This window comes from Neovison vison, chromosome 3 (genome assembly GCF_020171115.1).
Source record: "Neovison vison isolate M4711 chromosome 3, ASM_NN_V1, whole genome shotgun sequence".
NCBI classification, from domain to species: Eukaryota; Metazoa; Chordata; class Mammalia; order Carnivora; family Mustelidae; genus Neogale; species Neogale vison.
In genome coordinates this window covers 104,332,274-104,353,398 of record NC_058093.1, presented here as the reverse complement: position 1 = coordinate 104,353,398, position 21,125 = coordinate 104,332,274, and the positions used below count along the sequence as shown (strand labels likewise).

The 21,125-nt window shown below is 35.2% G+C and overlaps 1 protein-coding gene and 1 pseudogene across 3 annotated transcripts in view; both read right to left on the bottom strand.

Moving 5' to 3' along the window:
* PTPN4 (protein tyrosine phosphatase non-receptor type 4) overlaps positions 1-21,125 on the bottom strand; it is a 209,411-nt gene that overhangs the window by 35,666 nt on the left and 152,620 nt on the right. For all 3 annotated transcript variants that reach the window (XM_044242627.1, XM_044242626.1, XM_044242628.1), the window contains 3 exons: positions 15,898-15,966; positions 8,025-8,150; positions 5,006-5,164 (listed from right to left, as the gene is read on the bottom strand). In XM_044242627.1, the coding sequence (XP_044098562.1) occupies positions 5,006-5,164; positions 8,025-8,150; positions 15,898-15,966 (354 nt within the window). The remainder of the gene's footprint in view (positions 1-5,005; positions 5,165-8,024; positions 8,151-15,897; positions 15,967-21,125) is intronic.
* LOC122903670 lies at positions 12,645-12,771 on the bottom strand (annotated as a pseudogene).

Sequence of the window (21,125 nt, the reverse complement as noted above, 5' to 3'; positions counted from 1 at the left end):
ACAGCAGGTTAGGTATACTGCAGCGACAGCAGTCCAGTGACCTATGTAATTGTCTTGTTACCACAAGTACAGTGTTAAATACAGTCTGCCCCCTGAGTCCCCAGAGCTCAATCATCTCCTCCCATAACACCTCCTTTGGTTCTTTTATTTCCTTGTCCTCGAATGGTCTGGTATTTGCAGAATACATAATACAGATGACCCTTGAACAACACGGTTTGAGATGCACCAATTCACATACACATGGATTTTTTACACTACAGTACTGTAAATTTTGTTAACATTTTTTTCTCTAGCTTACTTTATTGTAAGACTATGGTATCATATTACATGTAACATATAAAATATGTGTCAATCAACTGTGTATATTCTCAGTAACGCTCTGGCCAACAACAGGTTATTAGCAGTTAAGTTTCTGGGGAGTCAAAAGTTATATGTGAATTTTCAACTATATAGGGGTTGGTGTCCCTAATTCCCATGTTTTTCAAGGGTCAAATATATGTTGCTAGACTTGATCAAGGTTGGCATGGGAATTAGGTTAAGCTGAGTGAGGACATAAAGTTTTCAGTGGTAGTACCTCAGAGGAGCAAAGTGAAGGCAAACCTTTAAAGACTAAGTGAAAGGAACTGATGAAGTGAGGCCAAAGCTGCGGTGACTCACGAGACTAGAAAGGGACGGTCCAGGCAAAAATGGTTCAGGGAAATGGATTTGATACTTCAGGATTATGAAATCTGTAAAGAGTCTCTTGTGATTAGGTCTAAGGATAAAGCTAAGAATTTGGAGAATTCCTCACTGTATTCAAGCAGACATCCACATTTCAAACATGTAGACAGATAAATGGCTGATAATATTCTTAAAGGCTGCCAGTATATCCCCCCAAACTAACTAGAATTATATATTATAGTTAACATCTACTAAGCACTTTTTCTCTGCTTAACTATTATACATCTAATTTACTGTTCAAAGTAAACAGATATTCTCATCCTGTTTTTTCACAGGTGAGGAAATTGAGGCTTACAAAGATAAAATGACTCACCCAAGGTCACATAATTAGAACTGGTGGAACCAAGTCTTAAACCCAGCCTGAATCCAGAGCTTTGCTCTGAACATGATGCTATAGTTACACCTTAAACAAAACAACTATAAAAGGCAGTAGCAAAGTTATTTCAAATCAGAGGTTTCCAAACTTTATGTAGCAGTAGACTCTCCTCCAAATAAAATGCTTCTCAGAAGCCCATATATAAGATATACAAAAGCTAAGCAGCCCTCCTGACAGTATCTGAGGCCTCCACAGAACTTACCAGAGCACACCCAGAACAGGACGACCTTCTGTCATGCCATTTGGTCTTAAGTGGTTAACACTGCTCTGTATTTTAAGTTCTAACAAAAACGACTTCTATTTAAATGGAGAGAATGCAAGACCAGAAGAGATCTGTGCTCTAATAACATGCATTTTTACTTTAATTGAGAACATATTTCTAACTCAATGGTTTTAATATACTTAAAACCAATAATTTGCCTAAAATGATGGGGGGGAGAGGTCTGAATGGGACTGAAGTTTGAAACATGTTGTTCACAATTTACCCACGTGAAAAATTTTGTGGGCAAATTACTATCTATGTTAACTTTTTGACATTAAGAAAAGAGATGGGGAGATGGGACTATAATTCTAAAAGTGTTCCAATGCCCAACTCTCATATTGCAATTTTTCAATACAAATAACTTACCTTCAACTTTGACTTTTTTTTTTAAAGGTTTTATTTATTTATTTGACAGAGAGAGATCACAAGTAGGCAGAGAGGCAGGCAGAGAGAGAGGAGGAAGCAGGCTCCCCGCTGAGCAGAGAGCCTGACGCGGGACTCGGTCCCAGGACCCTGAGATCATGACCCGAGCCGAAGGCAGCGGCTTAACCCACTGAGCCACCCAGGCGCCCCCAACTTTGACATTTTAAGAAATGTTACGTGAAGAGCAAACAATGAAAATATTAAAGTGCACCTTGTTGTCAGCAGAGCAAAATACTGTAACATAGCAGCAAAAGATTTGTTAAAACTGTCAATGAAGCCAGGTAGGCAAAAACTTTGATTTATTTGAGTCCAGTCAGCGTTAAATTTCCTCATGAATGCTTCAACAGCAGCAGTGAAAGCAGCTTATTCTGCAGTCAAAGCAGCCCTCTGTTGCTGTCTTTAACAACTCATATGAAAATAAATAAAATCTTAACCACTCAACTGACATGCTTTGTGATGATTTTGTAGAAACGTCCAAGCTTCCCTGCTACATATTAATGGGAGAATATTAACATTTGTGCTGTGAATTTACTAAAATAAACACCTGTTAAGTATTTTCAAATTAATTGAAGGTTATTGTTCTTTTCAGAAAATCACAAACTAAAACAGTCTGATTTTCTTTGAAACATTTAAAGAAAGGAAGGAAATGGTAGACTGTAGTCTCAATCACCCCTGCCTAAAAATGGTAACTTTATACTAAGCAGTATAAACAACTTTTTATTTGTTTCCATAATAAATGTACCCCTGAGTTAATAGTGTTTTCACCTTGTAAAGCAGGTGGCCTTACCCAGTGACTAAAGTCTGGACCCAGGTTTCACCTCAAAGGCCCTGTACTCACTCAAAAAACAGAGAATGGTGAGATGATCTCAAGATATCTTTCAATACATATTGAAATGCTCTGAGCTTCATCGAACACATTGTCCAGATTCTTTCCACATTTGGCCAAAACTAAAACCTACGGATTCCAAGTTGTAAAATATTTTCTCTGGATTACAAATATCAGCCAGCAAAGCAACCAACCAACCAACCAAAAAAGCCTTGTCTAAGACAGAGAGTTCTGCTGGTTGGCTCAGGTAGGGAAGACGTGAATTTCAGTTCTGTAAATTGGGACAAGTGCTATTAAGTGTGGTTTTTCTCATCTACAAAATGGGGATTACATGTCTTCTCTATTTCATTGAGTTGTCTTAAACAGATAATTTCTGAAGCTGATCATAAGCAACTAATTTATTTGTTTACCATTAAGCTATCTTTTCAGACCTCTCTCATTATTCTTACGGTGAAAACTGGCTGAATTTTAAATGCAGCATTAAGAGATTCAAAACTGAATACAAACACATAAGCCTCATACATGTCTGATGAGAAAGGTCCAAGCATCTGAAATTCTTGTGGGTCAGGATGGGGAAGCAAGATAATGCCTATCTGTTCTGAACTTGTACCTCCATTTAAAGTCAGGAAGCCAGAACAAGGTTTTTATGATTGACGAACCTATAAAATGTACACATGGAGATACTCAATTGTATATGTATGTATATGTGTACGTGTACGTGTGTCTGTATGAAAAGGGCTCTTCAAAAAATGGACTGAGATAATTCTGTTAGGTCCTGGGAGTTATACTGTTTTATTCTGCAGTAAGATGGGCTTTTGAGATTCCTCTATATGCTTTATTTCTATGTGCAGAAAGTATATCATTTTTAAGTTTAATCAATTAACATCTCAATCATGTGCTTAGTTACTATACTTTTTAAAGTTTCAGAATTAGAAAATACATGATTATTAAAAATCAAAATATACAATGATAATTTTTAAGGTAATCAAAAATTAGGGATGCCTGGGTGGCTCAGTCAGTTAAATGTCTGCCTTTGACTCAGATCATGATCCCAGGGCCCTGGGATAGAGTCCCACTTGCGGCTCCCTGCTCAGTGGGAAGCCTGCTCCTCCCTCTACCTGCCACCCTGGTTGCAAGTGCACAAGTGCTCTGACAAATAAATACATCTTTATTTTATTTATTTTTTTAAAAAAGATTTTATTTATTTATTTGACAGAGAGAAATTACAAGTAGACAGAGAGAGAGAGAGGGAAGCAGGCTCCCTGCTGAGCAGAGAGCCCCATGCAGGACTTGATCCCAGGACTCTGAGATCATGACCTGAGCCGAAGGCAGCGGCTTAACCACTGAGCCACCCAGGCGCCCATAAATACATCTTTAAAAGAGAAATTAAATTTCTACCAGCCTTACCTCCTGTCAACTCATTCCCCACGTGTCACTGTGTAATGTGTATCCGTCCTATTCCTTCATTCTTTTTACTATACACACACAATCAAAATGTTTTACCAAGGTATGTTACTATGACTAAAATTCCACTTGTCTTAATAGCTTAGCCAGTCTTCCTTGGCTGGCCCTATAGTGAGGACAACCACACCTCCTCTATATCTTGTCATGTGTTCTGGAGCAGCTATACCTACCTGCTTTGCTAATCAATCAGTCCATCTACTCTTCCACCATCACTCTCAAACCCCCTCTTTCTTCAGCCCTGATATATATCCTACACCCCTTCCTTCTCAAAAATTAATCTTTTTACTTCTCTATGTGCCTTATAAGGAATTTTACTTTTTCCCCCTAATTCTCACACTGTTTTTACTTACATATGGATGGACTAACTGCATTATATAAATGAATAAATCAAATCAAGATACTGCATGTTATTGTGAAGGTAAGCATATTATACATTATACTGATGGGGTATAAATACTGAATTATGAAGTTGAATTTATATACCAGTATGTAATATGAAATAGGAATAAATTCTAAATAAGATTTGTGCATATTCTCTACAACTTATTTCAGTATGACTGTCATCTTACTTAGCTCTCCTTTGCGACTTAAGTTTTCCCAAATTGTCTATTCATTCTTATGGTGAATGAAAAATACTAAGAAAACTCTACCTTTAATATTTCACTGCCTGACCATAGTGCTACATTATCTGTAGAAAATAAAGGTTTAAGAACATACTAAGTCAACAAAATAATAAGAGGGTTTTTTTGGGGGGGAGGGGGGAATACAAAGAACTCTCAAGAACAAATATGCACATCTGCAAATACACAAAAATTTTAAAACACCGCATAAAGAAATGTTTGTAACAAATACCCTAATTTCCCAGATTATTTCAAATGAAACAATCTGGGGCATTATTATTTATAAGAAGGAAGCTAAATGAAAAACATCTTACGGTGATGATTCCAGAACGATGCTATTAGCTTGGGTTGAAGATGGAGATCTGTGATTCACAAATACTTCACTTGGGGAAGTATGAACAACATGGTCTACCAAATGACCAACTGAAGATGGTCGTAACCGGGTTCCCTCTTGTGTGAATGCAGAATTTCGACTACATAAAGAGAAAGAAAAATTGAGTGAAAATGTGCTTTAATTCGACTTTTTCCAGTTTTTTACTTATATGATTACATTAGAAAGTGGGTATACGTTTTAACACTAACCACAATGATTAAGCAAAATCTCTGACAAAGATGGTATGATGTCAACAGAAATAATACCACATAGGAAGTCTAGGATCTCAGCTAAAGTCAGTGATCGACCACAAGGGTTTTACATGTTCCATCTATTATGGCTACCAACCTTAATGTCTAAAGGCTTTAGTCACTACAACTTAAGTGTCTTAATCAGCATTTACACCTCATTTCATTGCACTTTGCTTTACTGCCTCTTCTTCTTTTTAAACATTCATTTCTTTTAGAGAGAGAGAGAGAGAGAGAATGAGAAAGAGTGCACTGACAGGGGAGGGGCAGAGGGAAAGAATCTCAAGCAGACCCCTTGCAGAGTGCAGAGCCTGATGCAGGGCTTGATCTTACAACTCCAGTATCATGACCTGGGCCAAAATCAAGAATCAGACACCCAACTGACTGAACCACCCAGGTGCACCTCTTCTTCTTAAAAAAAAAAAAAAAAAAGTATTCATGAAGGTTTGCAGTAACTTCATGGAGCAAGTCTATTGGGTGCAATTTCTTCAACAGCATTTGTTCATTTTGTGTCTCTGTCACATTTTGGTAATTCTTCCATTATTTCAGACTTTACTGTTTTTGTTGAAGTAATCTGTGATCAGTGATTATGACTCACTGAAAGCTTAGATGATGGTTAGCATTTTTTAGTCATAAATTGCTTTTAATTAAAGTATACACACTGATTTTTCATATTGCCATTGCACATTTAATGGAATACAGTTGAGTGTAAATATAACTTCTGTATGTACTAAGAAACAAAAAGATTCAGTGACTTGCTTCATTGCAGTGGTCTGGAACCAAACCTGCAGTAGCTCCACGGTATGCCTTTATAAAATAAAGGGAGAGAATAAATAATTCAGATATATCTCTGGTCTGTGTTCTTTTTAAAATCCTTACAGAAGTTTTTTATTTATGGGACTTTTTAAGATTCCTAAAAATAAATAACATATTTCTATCCTCATAAGTGACAGTCACATGAATTTTAATTTTCATTACTATCCTTAATTATGACATTTGAATGCTTATTATGTGCTAGGCAATGTTCTAAGCATTTTACATATATCACTTCATTTAATCCTTGTAAAAATACTAGAAGAAAGACAGTTTTTATAATTTGTAGATGAGGAAAATGGGACAAAGAGATTAATTAACTTACTCAAAGTTCAAACTTTCAGTGATTCCAGGGTCCATGCGTTTAACCATCACACTATACTGTCTCTTCAGAATTGAGAAAAAAAACCTTTTCAGATCATATCTAAAATTGTTTCTTTACCTAGGAAGTTTAATCAGAGCTACTGCTAATTAACTCACTCACTCATCTTTCCTCTGTGTTCTGTAATCTGCTCTAATTATTTAGTATTAATAGTATTAGTATTAATAGTATTAATAGTATCTAATTATTTAGGTAACTAGTAACAAATGGAGAAATGGTTGGCTAGAAAATGGACCAAAAAAGATGGTTCTGGATTTTCTTCAAATAGTTGATTAGCCTTTGAATATATATGCAGTATTTTTTTTCCAATATATTTATTTTCAGAAAAACATTATTCATTATTATATGCAGTATTTTATAAAGAAAGGTGATTTAGCAATCTGCAACTGGTAAGAGAAGAACTTGTGAGTCTACCTTTTTTAGCAGCTTAGCAGCTAGGAAAACACAAAGGTATGAGGTAATGTTCTCTAACCAAACTTACTTGTGTTATGGTAAAAGTTTATTCTTAGGCTGAAAAACACCCACTGGTGACACAAATTTTAGAATTTAGTATAGGGGTGGGTGGGTCAGCTGGTTGGGTGTCCAGCTCTTGACTTCAGCTTAGGCTGTGATCTCAGGGTCAGTCATGGGATCAAGCCTCACATCAGGCTCTGTGCTTAGCACTGAGTCTACTTATCCCTCTCCTTCCGCTTCTCCCTGCTTGTGTTCTCTAAAATAAATAAATAAAATCTTTTTAAAAAAGTAGAATATAGTACACATTTATTGGATATTAATGTGTTTAAAATATTTCCAAAGTTAGACAACTTCAAATATTATATTCCATACCAAAACTTAAATATTTTGCATTCCAACCTTTTGGGTGAACAAATTCTATGAATACACTGACATCTATTTATCATTATGTAATTACATACATATATTACACATAATACATTTATTAATTCATTATAAAATTAACATCTTAGCCAGTACAAATTGATTATCTTATTATCTATACCAACACATACAGTTTTTGTTAGAAATACTAGAATGAAGTATACAAACAGTAACTGGTGAATAATACAGGTTTCTTAGCGCAAATATGGCTAAGCTTGTGGGAACTTATGTTGGAAACCCATTTTCCAGAACAAAAGTAGAGGAACAGCTGGGATAGGAGGTTAGGTAAGATCCACAATCACTTTGCATTTTCAAACAATACATATACTTCCCTAGGAATTCTGAAGAGCCACATGAAAAAGGATTACATCAGTAACAAACACACTTCCAGATTTTAATTCTACTAATAGATCTCGATTTATTGGGTAGAGACCCATACTCTACAGGAAGGTGAACATCTGTGTTCAAATGTTCTAATCCCTCATTCGATGAGACTTTTCCATGCCACTCATGCAGTAAGCTGCAGGCTATGAGGAAATAATGCTCTAGAGCAACAAAAATCATATTTGACTAAGATATTTGAATGTAAAGATTTATATATTTTGATCTTCAGGCAAGTCTACAGTTAAGTCTGTACTTACTGATTAGGAGTTCCAGGTGGAGATCGTGATGGAAGGCTCTGTGTTTCTAACCTGTCATCAGATATTGAATTTCTGCTTACTACTTCCCAATCCATTAATTTCCGTGCCAAGGGCTTACTTGGGGATCTGCAGAAATAATTTGATATGTAAAAATTTTTATATTTATACCCCCAACTATAAACCAAATCTTAGAATTTGTCTTGATAGATCATATTCTAGATGAGTAAACATAGTTTACTTAAAAGAAATTTAATGCATTTAGTGGCTGTTTACACCATAACTTCCTAAGAAATTAAATCTGCTTTGTATGAATAAGGAAGGAAAGACATGCCAAGGGTAAAAGAGAGAACAGAGAAAAGAATAAAGGAAAAAAGCAAAGGAGTAGTTGGCTACCAAGTTATCTCAGATAGTAATACTATAAATATTGCCTACTCCAGAGTTTCAGAAACTTAGGTCATCTTGTGATGTATTAAACAACTGCTAGCATATTATCTCCTATATCCTTAAATCTACACCCTGATCCTCTACCTTAAAAACAGAGGACAGGATGAAAATGATAATCATGTATATTATAATTTTTTACATATTATATATAGTAGTAAGCTAGTAGACTGTTTTGTTTTTTTTTAAAAAAAACATTTAGAAGGTTAACATTCTGTTTTGTGGTAGGGAGTAGAAGACTACGTTTTATTACCTATTTATATATTGTCAGCTACCACAGTGATAAAGATGAGAACTAAGTAGTCTTTTCAGAAAAGATATGGACCTTTGCAGAATATTAAAAAAAAAATTCAAATTCTGATAGTGGCCAAAATTCATGACATCTACTTTTTGACACACAGAGTTAATATGAAGGTTAATATAAGGAATTGTGTGGCTTACATAAAAACACGAAATAAATCATCTTGTAAGCTGATAGTTTTATATTTCATTAATAAAATTCACTGAAGCACATAGAAATAGACTGGACTAAAAAAGCACAGTAACACTTACTAAGAATACTGATTAAAATTTGTAGACATAGTTGGAAACATTAAAATAATAAGTAGAGCATACTAGTTTTTGACCTTCCACGAGACAAAGCATGTATTTATGCCTAAATATCTAAATTTACCAGTATAGCATATGACCCTAGATCCTTTCCTATCTCCTACATTTTATTATTTATGAGTTATTTAAATTTTCAGTGCAATGTTTCAGTCTATTAATTTTATTAAACCACAAGTATCTTAAATTACTTAAGAATCCAAAGCACACAAGTGCCCCATCATTTTGGGTATTCATTGCCAAAATCTTTTACAGTTTGGCTGAATGACATCTCCTTAATTTAAGAACATACGTTTCCTAAAAGAGCTGTAATGCTATTGATTCAAAAAACAGGGCACTGGTTCAGATTTCATTTTTCATGAATTCCTACTTGAAGACAATCAGGACACCATTTAGCCCAACATCCTAATATTGCTGTGCATATTCCTTTAGTCATAATAAAATGGAAAAAAAAAGTATATAATTTCATGCATTTGATTTTTAAACTGAAGATTACTAAAAGAAACCTTAGCATTTACTGCTCTTCTGTTAGCCAATTATTGAAGATAATAAGCTATTCATTCTCATATATTAGACTACTAAACGTAAACTGTAGGAGTTCATAATCATAGGTATATCAACTACTTTCATTTTCAAAGACAGGGAAAAAACCATTTGAAGGAAGAAAAAAATCTAGTTATACTCACCCAGTATAGAGCATCAGAACACTTTACTGTTGTTAATAAACTAAACATGGTTAGAAATGTTCTGCATTTAAAACTAAATTTCAAATGTTTTATTAACAGCTTTAACCTCAGAGACCCACCCACTCAAGCTTGCTGTCTATGTTTCCTGTTGAATGTGGAAATTTCAGAGAAAAAAATACCACATTTCATCAGTGTGTTTGCAATGTGGTAAGTATATTTTCTGACCATGGCACTTTATTTTTCTGTTGCATGTGAACATTCTTTTGCTTTCTTCTTAGATTTTATATGACAACTGAAGAAGTGTGAAAGCAATTCAAAGAGTAGATATACTGGGGAAAAAAATAAAGGAAACTTATTTATTACTGCTGAGAAAACAAACTTACATGGAAACTTTAAGGAGAAATCTTTCTATCTACATACCACCAATTAAAATTCTAAGAAGGACAAGAACTCTAGAATTGTCCAATAATTTAACAGAATAACTCAACGACTGCTAAAACCATGAGAATATTTTGGTAGATATGCATCAGGTCATCACAGTAAGCTTGTGATGTATTATCAAAACAACCCTAGAGAAGCTTAAGTCTTTTGGAAACTGCAAGATCATTAAAACAGTACCATTAAATACAACTTTATCCCTGCTGATGACTTTTTTTGGGAAAGTTTTTATTTATTTACTTGATAGAGAGATCACAAGTAGGCAGAGAGGCAGGCAGAGAGAGAGGAGGAAGCAGGGTCCCCGCTGAGGAGAGCCTGATGCGGGGCTGGTTCCGAGGACCCTGAGATCAGGACCTGGGCAGAAGGCACAGGCTTAACCCACTGAGCCACCCAGGAGGCCCCCTGCTGATGGCTTCTTATTCAAAGGCAGATTCACGAAATTCCGTATTAAAAAAGAATTAAAAAAGAACTGGGAGAGTTACTTGAGGCTTCTCATATTGGAATTTTAGCCCACTATTCATCAAGTAATGCATATTTGTTTTATAAAATAACCTACTGTGGGATGCCTGGGTGGCTAAGTTGGTTAAGCAGCTGCCTTCCAGTCAGGTCATGATCCCAGCATACTGGGATAGAGTCCCACATCGGGCTCCTTGATCAGTAGGGAGCCTGCTTCTCTCTCTGCCACTCTATCTGCCTGTGCTCATTCTCTCTCTCTCTCTCTGACAAATAAAACAAAATCTTAAAAAAAAATAAAAGCAAATAACTTATTGAACAGTTTCTCATTTTAATAATGCATATACAAAATGAAGAATTAAGATGCAGGTATAATTATGCATATGAAGAATTAAGATGCAGGTATAATTGTGCATATTTCTCAAGGTCACATATGATCAAAATATCAAAACACTAAAACTTCTATAAAGTAATTTGCATGTGATATTAACATTAATAAATACATCTATAATTTGGTATTAATATTAGGATGTCATTCTATAGTGGAACAAATTACCAAATCATTTACTATTTTTATAAATATTAAGCAAGAAAAAAATTTAAGCTTGTTGAAAAAGAAGAAAAAATCTATGTTATTAGGTGTATTTTTAAAAACAATAATCAGAAATGTATTGACTTTGATTTTAACAAGTCTGAAAGAAATAATGCAAATAAAGTGTAGTACTAAGAACCTGAATATCTTTTATATTAAAACAAAGTTAAGAGGAAGTAATTACTTCATTCTTGAGAAATTTCAAGAAAAAGAATTTCAAAAACATTTTCTGTACATTTTAACTTCCTAAGGGTGCTTAGGACTTTCTAACTGGAAACAAGGGTATCTAAGACTGTAAGAGGAAAGGTTCTGAAAATTTCAGTAGCCATGTCTATTACGGTACACATCTCTGGTTTTACTTTCTTCTTTTCTCCCTTCCCTAATAACCAATTTATCCAAATAATCATTAATATGACACTAAGATTTATATTTAATAGAGAAGTGATTTTAGATTATTTTAGATTTAGAAGTGATTTATTTCATAATTCTAAAAAACAAGGCATAACAATACATCAAATTCAGATCTTTAAACAAATGTCGAGACAATTTACATCATTCAAATTCAAGTAAATTTATCACAGCAAAATGCTACATAGCCCTGACCAGCTAAATCCTTTATCGCATTTTCACTGACAGTCTTCCTCTTGGGTAGATTATTCATAGATAAATGAAGATAAAGATAAGCCAGGAATGAAGAAACACAATGCAGGTAAATTTTATTATTCAAACACATAAAAATCATGGTTGAATAATCTTTTGTTTAAATGTCCTTACTCCAAAAAACTTAAAATTGCATTTATTATTTATCTTTACAACCATTCCAGTGCTGGCAAGGAGTCAGATAGGTTTAGCAATGACTGCAACTCCAGAGGCAGGAAAGTGACAGGTTAAAAGGAAGAATCATCAAGTTAAATCTACAGTTTAGGATAAAAGGATTTATCTGTTTAAAGATTTACCCTCATAAATGACTAGATTTTTTCAACATAAAAGAGAGTGCCTATGACACATTAAGTGATAAAAATAAGCAATAAAAAGTGTGAAATAATTTTTAAAAGAAATAAATATATATATACACGCATATCTCTCTGTGAGGATATACAAGGCAAAATCTTGAATAGTAAGTACCAATTGGGGGGGAGGGGCGAGGGTGAGAAAGAATTTTAAGCAGGCTCCACATCTAGCAGAGCCCAAAGTTGGGGTCCATCTCAGGTCCCTGAAATCATTACCTGAGACAAAATCAAGAGCCAGACACTTAGCCAACTGAGTCACCCAGGCACCAACCCCCAACCCCCATAATTTTTAAAAATAATCATGTTGGGTCATGATTTTTCTCTATATTTTTTGGCATGTTGGAGTTTTTTCCTTTTCTTTCTTTCTTTTTTTTTTTTAAACAGGGGAAACCTTGAACCCAGTTGAGTTTCCCACGTTTGGGGAAATCACAGGGGTCAGAATGGCCTGAGCGCAATTTACTAGTCTCTACCTGAGAGAACATTTTTTGTGATTATGGTTATCTTCCCTGCCACATAAGTATTGGTATGCTGGAATTTTAAAAAAATAAGGAAGTATCACTTATATAAGTTGAACAAACAATAAAGCAATTTATATTTTTGGAGAGAGAAAAGAAAAAAACAAATTCCTTTTACTCAAGAAACACAAAATAGGAAGGTCTTTTTGATGAAGATTAAGAGCAAAATTAAAGTAAAATCAAAAGCAAAATTCGGGGCGCCTGGGTGGCTCAGTGGGTTAAGCCTCTGCCTTTGGCTCAGGTCATGATCTCAGGGTCCTGAGATTGGCCCGCATTGGATTCTCTGCTCGGTGGGGAGCCTATTCCCCCCACCCCCCTCCACCTGCCTCTCTGCCTACTTGTGATTTCTCTCTCTGTCAAATAAAGAAATAAAATCTTAAAAAAAAAAGTTTAAAAAAAAAAGCAAAAGAATTAAAATTCTTATGCCTCCAATGGCAGTAGACACCAAGCAGATGAATTTTTAAAATTTTTTTAAAGATTTTATTTATTTATTTGACAGACAGAGACCACAAGTAGGCAGAGAGGCAGGCAGAGAGAGAGAAGGGGGGAGAGCCCAATGCGGGACTCGATCCCAGGACCCTGAGATCATGACCTGAGCCGAAGGCAGAGGCTTAACCCACTCAGCCACCCAGGCGCCCTGAATTTTTTAATTTAAGGACTTATCCTCTAAGCCATTTCCATTGAAAAAACACTGCTTCATTTAAAACCATACTATACACATTACTACAAGAGCTGGAGCTAGTTCAGTGAATAAAACAGACAAAACTCCTGCCCTCATGGAGCCTACATGCTAGTGGGAGAGAAAGATGATAAAGGAGGTCATCTCTCACAGTTCTGAGAAAGGAAAGCAGCCAAGCATTCACCTATTTCATGCAGAACAACAAGAAATATTCTGTAAAGGTTAAAAGTGTGGGTAAGAACTGGGAGGCCTGTGGGAGAATCCTGCTACATCCCTTACTATCTCAGTTAAATTATTCAAATGTGCAGTGCTCAGTTTTCTCACCTGTAATGGAATTTACCACACTGAATTATGGGGATTGTGAAATCATACACAAAAACTGCCTGGCACAGGTAAATACAAAATTCATGTTAGCCACTATTCGGTTCACTGGCTATCTTCTGTCCACTCATATCCCCATACAGCTGACTCCATCACAGCAGCTAGAATGTTTCCAACTGTCACTCCACACTCCCATATGTTTATTATGGAACATTTCAAACATTAACAGAAATACAGAAAATAGTTCTATAAATAAACACTGCACTCAGGACCCAGGCGCAACAATCATCATCACGGTCAATCTTGTTTTCTCCCTACCATTTACTCAAACCCTTTCACTTCATTGATTCTGAAGCAAATCCTAGAAATCATGGTATTTGTAAATATTTCAGTTTGTCACTGTAAAACACGACAATTCTGCCAGATTGTTAAAAATGCTAGTCAGTTCATATCCTTTCCAGTGGGGGATCTCAGCCCTTAAACCCAAAGTCCTTACCATATCTTACATGGGGTCATATAAGTTCTGGCTGCTGCCTATCTTCCTCTCTAATCACCTTCTCTAGGCCTGCCTTGCTCTTTCTGGTCCATTACTGGCTGGCCTTCCTCTAACATGACAAGTGGGCTCCAGCTCCATGTCTTGTGCTGGCTTAGTCCTTGACTTACATCGGGTATCTGCTGTACCAATTAGAATTTAAGCTCCATAGGACTAAGCTGTGTATTTTGTTCTTCACTATATTCCCAGGGCCCGACACAATGCTCAGTAGAGTACGTCTTTGATAATTATTTGCTGCCACCAATCTGGTCATTCTTCCTCCTTTCATTTATTGGATAATCCTATGAGAATGTAACTCACACATCTCAAACTAGACCTGTGCCAGTTTTTCCAATACAAATTTGTTCTCTTTCTATAGCCCCTTGTCCACCTTATATCACTCAAATCTGATGGCCTTTCCATATACTCCTGTCTCCAACATACCTCCCTCTAATTGATTAACAACTTCTTCTAGTTCTATCTACAAAATGTTCCCCAAATTTGTTCCTTAGTCTCCATTTCATCACTACTGTTTTAGTTCACTTGAATTTTTCGCTTCTTTTTCACTTGGATTACTGCAATAACCTTTAATTGGTTTTATAGTGCTGAGTCCTTACTTCTTTTTTTTTTTAATTTTTTTTCCAATTTATTTATTTTTAGAAAAACATTATTCATTATTTTTTCACCACACCCAGTGCTCCATGCAAGCCGTGCCCTCTATAATACCCACCACCTGGTACCCCAACCTCCCACCCCTCCCCCCGCCACTTCAAACCCCTCAGATTGTTTTTCAGAGTCCATAGTCTCTCATGGTTCACCTCCCCTTCCAATTTACCCAAATTCCCTTTCCAATTTACCAAAATTCCCTTCTCCTCTCTAACGCCCCTTGTCCTCCATGCTATTTGTTATGCTCCACAAGTAAGTGAAACCATATGATAATTGACTCTCTCTGCTTGACTTATTTCACTCAGCATAATCTCTTCCAGTCCCGTCCATGTTGCTATAAAAGTTGGGTATTCATCCTTTCTGATGGAGGCATAATACTCCATAGTGTATATGGACCACATCTTCCTTACTTCTAACCCATTCTCCATCAAGGGCTCTTAAACCTGTTTTCTAAAACACAAACCTGACTATGTCATTTCACTCATTAAAAAACAAACTGGTTATAAACAGCTCCTAAAAATACAAAGATAACTAAGTGGTACCCAAAAATATAAACTTATTTCTTAACAATGTGATTTAAAGAAATGGAAATGGACTGAATAATATATGAAATTAATCATTATGTTTTTTAAAAATGTTTAAAAATGTGCACGAAATTGACTTTCTAACAAAATGTTACATTAATAATAAAATACTTGATTTAGGCTGGTCAGAACTATAATGCTTGGCACAGGGTTAATTTTACTCATGTAAAAAAACAACAAAAAAAAGGGAATGAATAAACTAGACAAATCATTACTCCCTCAACATAACTTATTACTTAATTAAATAAAGGATCATGTGATAATTCTTAATCACATTTGGAAAAAGTGTTTTTAGTAATTTTTAATCTTTTACAAGCAATTTAGACACTGAAATAGAAGAGGTGGCTTACCTTGCAAATACCCTGTCTTTATTTGCTTTTTCTTTGCCATACTGAACTGACTGGACTTCAGTTCTCCCACTGAAATACATAAACATGCACAATAAATTTTAAAGAGAACACTAAGATAAAATAACAACACATACATGATTATATTACAACTTCATAAGAAACAAATTTCTAGCAGAAAAGGTGGCAGAGGATAAGAAGGAAAGACTGGACTAAATTCCAGTTCTACCTGAATGGATGAAGCTTATTTACAGCTCCACCATTAGTGAACAACAATGTATTCCATAGACACTCCATTTTCAGATACTCTGTTAGTTGAGAATGACTATCACCCTCACACTATATGTTGGGTCTGTGGTTTAGCTAGTGTCTCTACTACTCCTTGATGAAGGACCTGAAACAGGAGGAATCCTGAAGATTCTTACTCTTTCCTTGGACTTTTCTTTCTTATCTACTGATAATGATAACAAATACGAAGACTGGTTATATCCTCAAATTCTTCCTTGTCCAGACATTGGCAACTCCAGACTCTTGTATACAGGAAGGACAGAAATATGGTTGCAAACTGAAGCCAATCCGTGTAGCAAGCACATAGTTTATGAGTGGAAACTGAGCCTCCTCTGTGGTAAACCAATGTGTTCAGACCAAATCTGTTACTAAAAACTTGGTTTTCGGAGAATTTGCTACTTGACACATCACATTATTTAAGTGTGAATAGATAAATGTCTAATATATCAAATATAACTATTTACATATGTAGATACCTAGTTCATATAAAAAAAGCCAAATATATGTTTCTTTCTCCCCCTCCCCAAATATAGGTTTCTAAAGCAAAGTAAGCAATTTTAATAACATCTTCTGTGGATAAGTATAGATACATGTAAACAGAATGGTCTATCTGTTCAAGTTTTAATGGAAAAGTCAGAAACCTAACCATGATTTTTAAACTTAGGTACACTGAAGTTTCTTAAGAAAATATACTTCCTGTAAGTAGGATAAAGTATTGGGTATTAAGGAAGGCACATATTGCATGGAGCACTGATTGTGATGCATAAACAATGAATTTTGGAATACTGAAAAAAAATTAAATTAAAAAAGGATAAAGTATACTTGCAATTGTGAGCAAGGTAACAAATTGAGGTTCACTATTGTTTTGTATTTCCACTTTAGAACAACTTTAATCCACTGGATGTTTTGGAAGAGAGGTAATAAAGGTTTGTATTTCAGTAGGTTGGTGGAGCAATTAATAAATTCTCTGATATCTGAAATTCCATCTCTCAGTCTAAATAACATATCAACATTTTAAGTCTTAAAAAAGTTCTAGTATTTTTAGCCATTGCTTATTATGAAGGAAAAAATATTTATTTAATGCATACCCATTAGAGATAAGACCGTGTCCAGATAAACATTTGTCATACTGTCATTCCTACCTCAATTACAGTATTATCAATCATTTTGACGACTAAAAGGTATTTTGGATGTTTTAAAAGTATGTAAGGACTACAAACATAAAATTTAACTTTTACAACGATAAACATACATGGTTTACTTATATATACACTAATTTAATTTAATGTTAACTGAGCTGTCATAGGCCTCAATCCTCCTCCTGTGCTTGGCTAAGTTTTGTAGGCTTGCTAGTCAACAAACTATTTTCTAGGTTCCTTTGTGAGTTGGTTTTCTATTAGGTTTTACATTTTCTCTGATAGGCGATCAGAAAGTAGAGGGAGTCAAAAGCAGAAGACTGGCAGACACAGGGGGCTGCTGTAACAAGAGTGGGAACAGGATGCTGGGAGAGACAGCACATAGATGGTATGTACCATCCCTGATCAAAGCAGCACCTCTCGGGCAGATCCAGAACCGACTGTGGCAATGGCTCTAACAGTAAAGTAGCAGTTCTAGGCTTACGGATTCCAGCCTAGATGTAACACAAACTTCTGAGCCTTAAGCATGATCCATTTTTCCTGTTTACATCTCTAAAACTCTCCTTCTTCTCCCTTTTGTTTTGCTAGCCTCTCTAATACCTGTTAACTGAGTCCCTCAAATTGCTTTTATTTGAAAAATGAAAAGGACTTCCTATGTGTCTGACTGATAACTTACAGTGAAGAGGATTCAAATGGGACACTTTTACTCAAAAGGCTCAAAAGGCATTAACAAGTTGACTTTTGTAACAAAAACATAGAGGCAGAATTGAAATATGGGGGAGCATCAGAGGTTTATATTTCATATGACCCATAATATTGTTCTTTAGGGGTTTAATATTACTATTATTAGAACAAAACACAAAACTGTACCATAATCTAAAAACACAAATTCTGATAGTAAGATACTTATTTTTAGGACAATGAGAAAATGACAACTGGTAGAAGAACACAGGTTCATTATAAGTAATTTCAGCAATACAGAGAAGCAAAACAAAAATATTTTTTTAAATCCCAAATTAAAAAAAGAAAATTAAATTAAAAAATAATAAACCCGCCAAATTTAGTCAGAGTCTTATCCCTAAGAAATAATCTCCATTATCAGCAGGTAAAAATCATTTAGAATGATATCTATATACATAAAAAATGCTAAAAATAGGGACATAATTCTATTAACACAATGATTATGCTAAATATCCCACTTTTAATGAAAACAGTATTAAACTGATTTCCCTTGAACTAAAAGAAGACTGCCATTCACACATAAAGAAAAAGATTGGGAAAACCTTAAGGAGTTGGTGTTATAAATATTTAATTTTTGTTAATATGGATTCTCATACTTCCACTAGTCCCTTGCTTCCTCATTTTATTATATTGTTATTTTTACTTTATCAAAGTTTATAGCATTTTAATTTTCTATAGTCATAATTCTGATAGTTGTTAAGGATTAGTTCTATGTTTAAATGACCTAACCTTCATTCTTAGTTCTTTTCCAAGATTCTTTTTTTTTTAAAGATTTTATTTATTTGACAGAGAGAGAGAGAGAGAGAGAGAGATCACAAATAGGCAGAGAGAGCAGGCAGAGAGAAAAAGGGGGAAGCAGGCTCCCTGCTAGGCAGAGAGCCTGATGTGGGGCTTGATCTCAGGACCCTGAGATCATGACCTGAGCCAAAGGCAGAAGCTTAACCCACTGAGCCACCCAGGTGCCCCCAAGATTCTTTTTGAGTCATGCTGACTTATCTCTTGGATGACTTAATTTTCTTAAAGAAGTTCTTTTCTGGATGCCTGGCTGGTTCAGTCAGTAAAGCATGTGACTCTTGATCTCAGGGTTGTGAGTGAGAGCCCCACATTGGGTAAAGAGATCACCTAAACATTAAAAAAAAAAAAAAAAAATTTTTCCCCCAGATGGGCTCAGAGATGTTATATTCTCTGAGGTTTTGTATATTTGATAATGTTTATTGGCTTTAGACTTGAATGGCAGTTAAGTTTAGTATTTTTCAGTTGCTTTTTTTCTTTAGGACGTGGCAGACAAAGAGTGGCTCACATTATAATAAAAAAGAATACCATAAACTTTATGCCAAAAAATTCGTTAACTTAGAGGAAAGAGATAAATTCCTTGAAAAACATGAACTACAAAGCTCACTGAGAAAAAGAAAACCTGAACTGCTTTATATCTATGAAAGAACTTGAATGTGTTGCTCAAAAGCTTCCTATAAACAAACTACTGCCCTAGAGGGATTAATTGGTAAATTGTGCCAAACATATATTTTTCTTAAGATTTTATTTACTTGAGACAGAAAGAGAGAGTAAGCGTGAGAGAGAGTACGAGCATGGGGAGGGGCAGAAGAAGAGGGAGAAGCAGATTCCCCAGTAAGCAGGGAGCCCAACACGGGGCTCAAACCCAGGACCCTGAGATCATGACCTGAGCTGAAGGCAGACGCTTAACCAACTGAGCCACCCAGGTGCCCCCTGCCAAACATTTTAAAAGGAAAAAATACCACTACTACAGAAACTTTCCTAGAAAATTGAAAATTTTCATTCATTGAGGCTCATTCATTGAGGCTAAAATTACCTTAACACCAAAACCTGACACTGATACTACAAGAAAAGAAAACTACAGAGCAGTATCCTTCATGAACATAGATGTAAAATTTCTAAACAAAAATTTGGCAAACTGAATAGAACAGGATAAAAAAAGGATAACAAATCATGACCAAATGGTAAGGTTTATCCTAGGAATGTGGGGTAGGGTTAGCACTTGAAACTCAATGTAATTTATTATACAAACAAATTAAAAAGAAAAACCATATCATCTTTGTAATAGTTGCAGAAAAATCATTTGACAAAAACTAGTATTCTAACAAAAGCTTCCAGCAATTGAAATATAGAGGGAACTTCCTCAACAAGCATTATATACAGCATCTATGAAGGGCCTGCAACTAATACCATACTTAGTAGCAAAAGACTGAATATCTTTCCTCCCCCACGCCCCAAGATAAGGAAAAGACAAGGATATTTATTCTCACCACTTCTATTCAGCACTGTACTGGAGGTTCTAGCTGGGGGAATAAGGAAAGAAAAAGAAACAAAAAGGATCAGAATGGAGAGGAAGAATTGAAACTGTCTTTATCCTCTACATAGAAAATCTGTTGGAAGCTACAAAAAAGCTCCTAGAAAAAGTGAGGTAAGCAATGCCTTACTACTGAAATCAGATCAACAAAAAAAAAGATCAACTGCATTTCTGCTTAATAGTGAACAATATGAAATTAAAATTTTAAAAGACCTTAAGAAATTAAGGATAAATTTAGCATGGACCTGTGAAACTTGTAAATTTGTGAAAGACCTGTACACTGATAAACTGAGAATAGTAAAAGATAACTTAAATAAATAAAAGATGTATCATGTTTCATGAGTTTGAAAACTCAATATTTTTAAGATGTCAATTCTCCTGAAATTGATCTATAGTTTCAGCCCAATCCCAATTAAAATCCAAGACATGGTGTTTTTTTTTTTTTTTTAAGAAAGAGAGAGAGTGTGTGCATGAGCCGGGAGGTGGAGGTGGTGGGTAGAGGGTAAAGGGAAAGAGAATTTCAAGCAGGCTCCATTGCTCTGCGCAAAGCCAATGTGGGGCTCCATCCCACAACCTGAAGATTAGGACCTGACCTGAAATCAAGAGTTAGACACTTAACTGACTGAGCCACCCAGGCACCTCCCCCAAGAAGTCTTTTTTGTAGAAACTGATCAGCTGGTTCTAAAGTTCAGATGAAAATGCAAAGGACCTAAAACATTTGAAACAACTTTTAAAAAGAA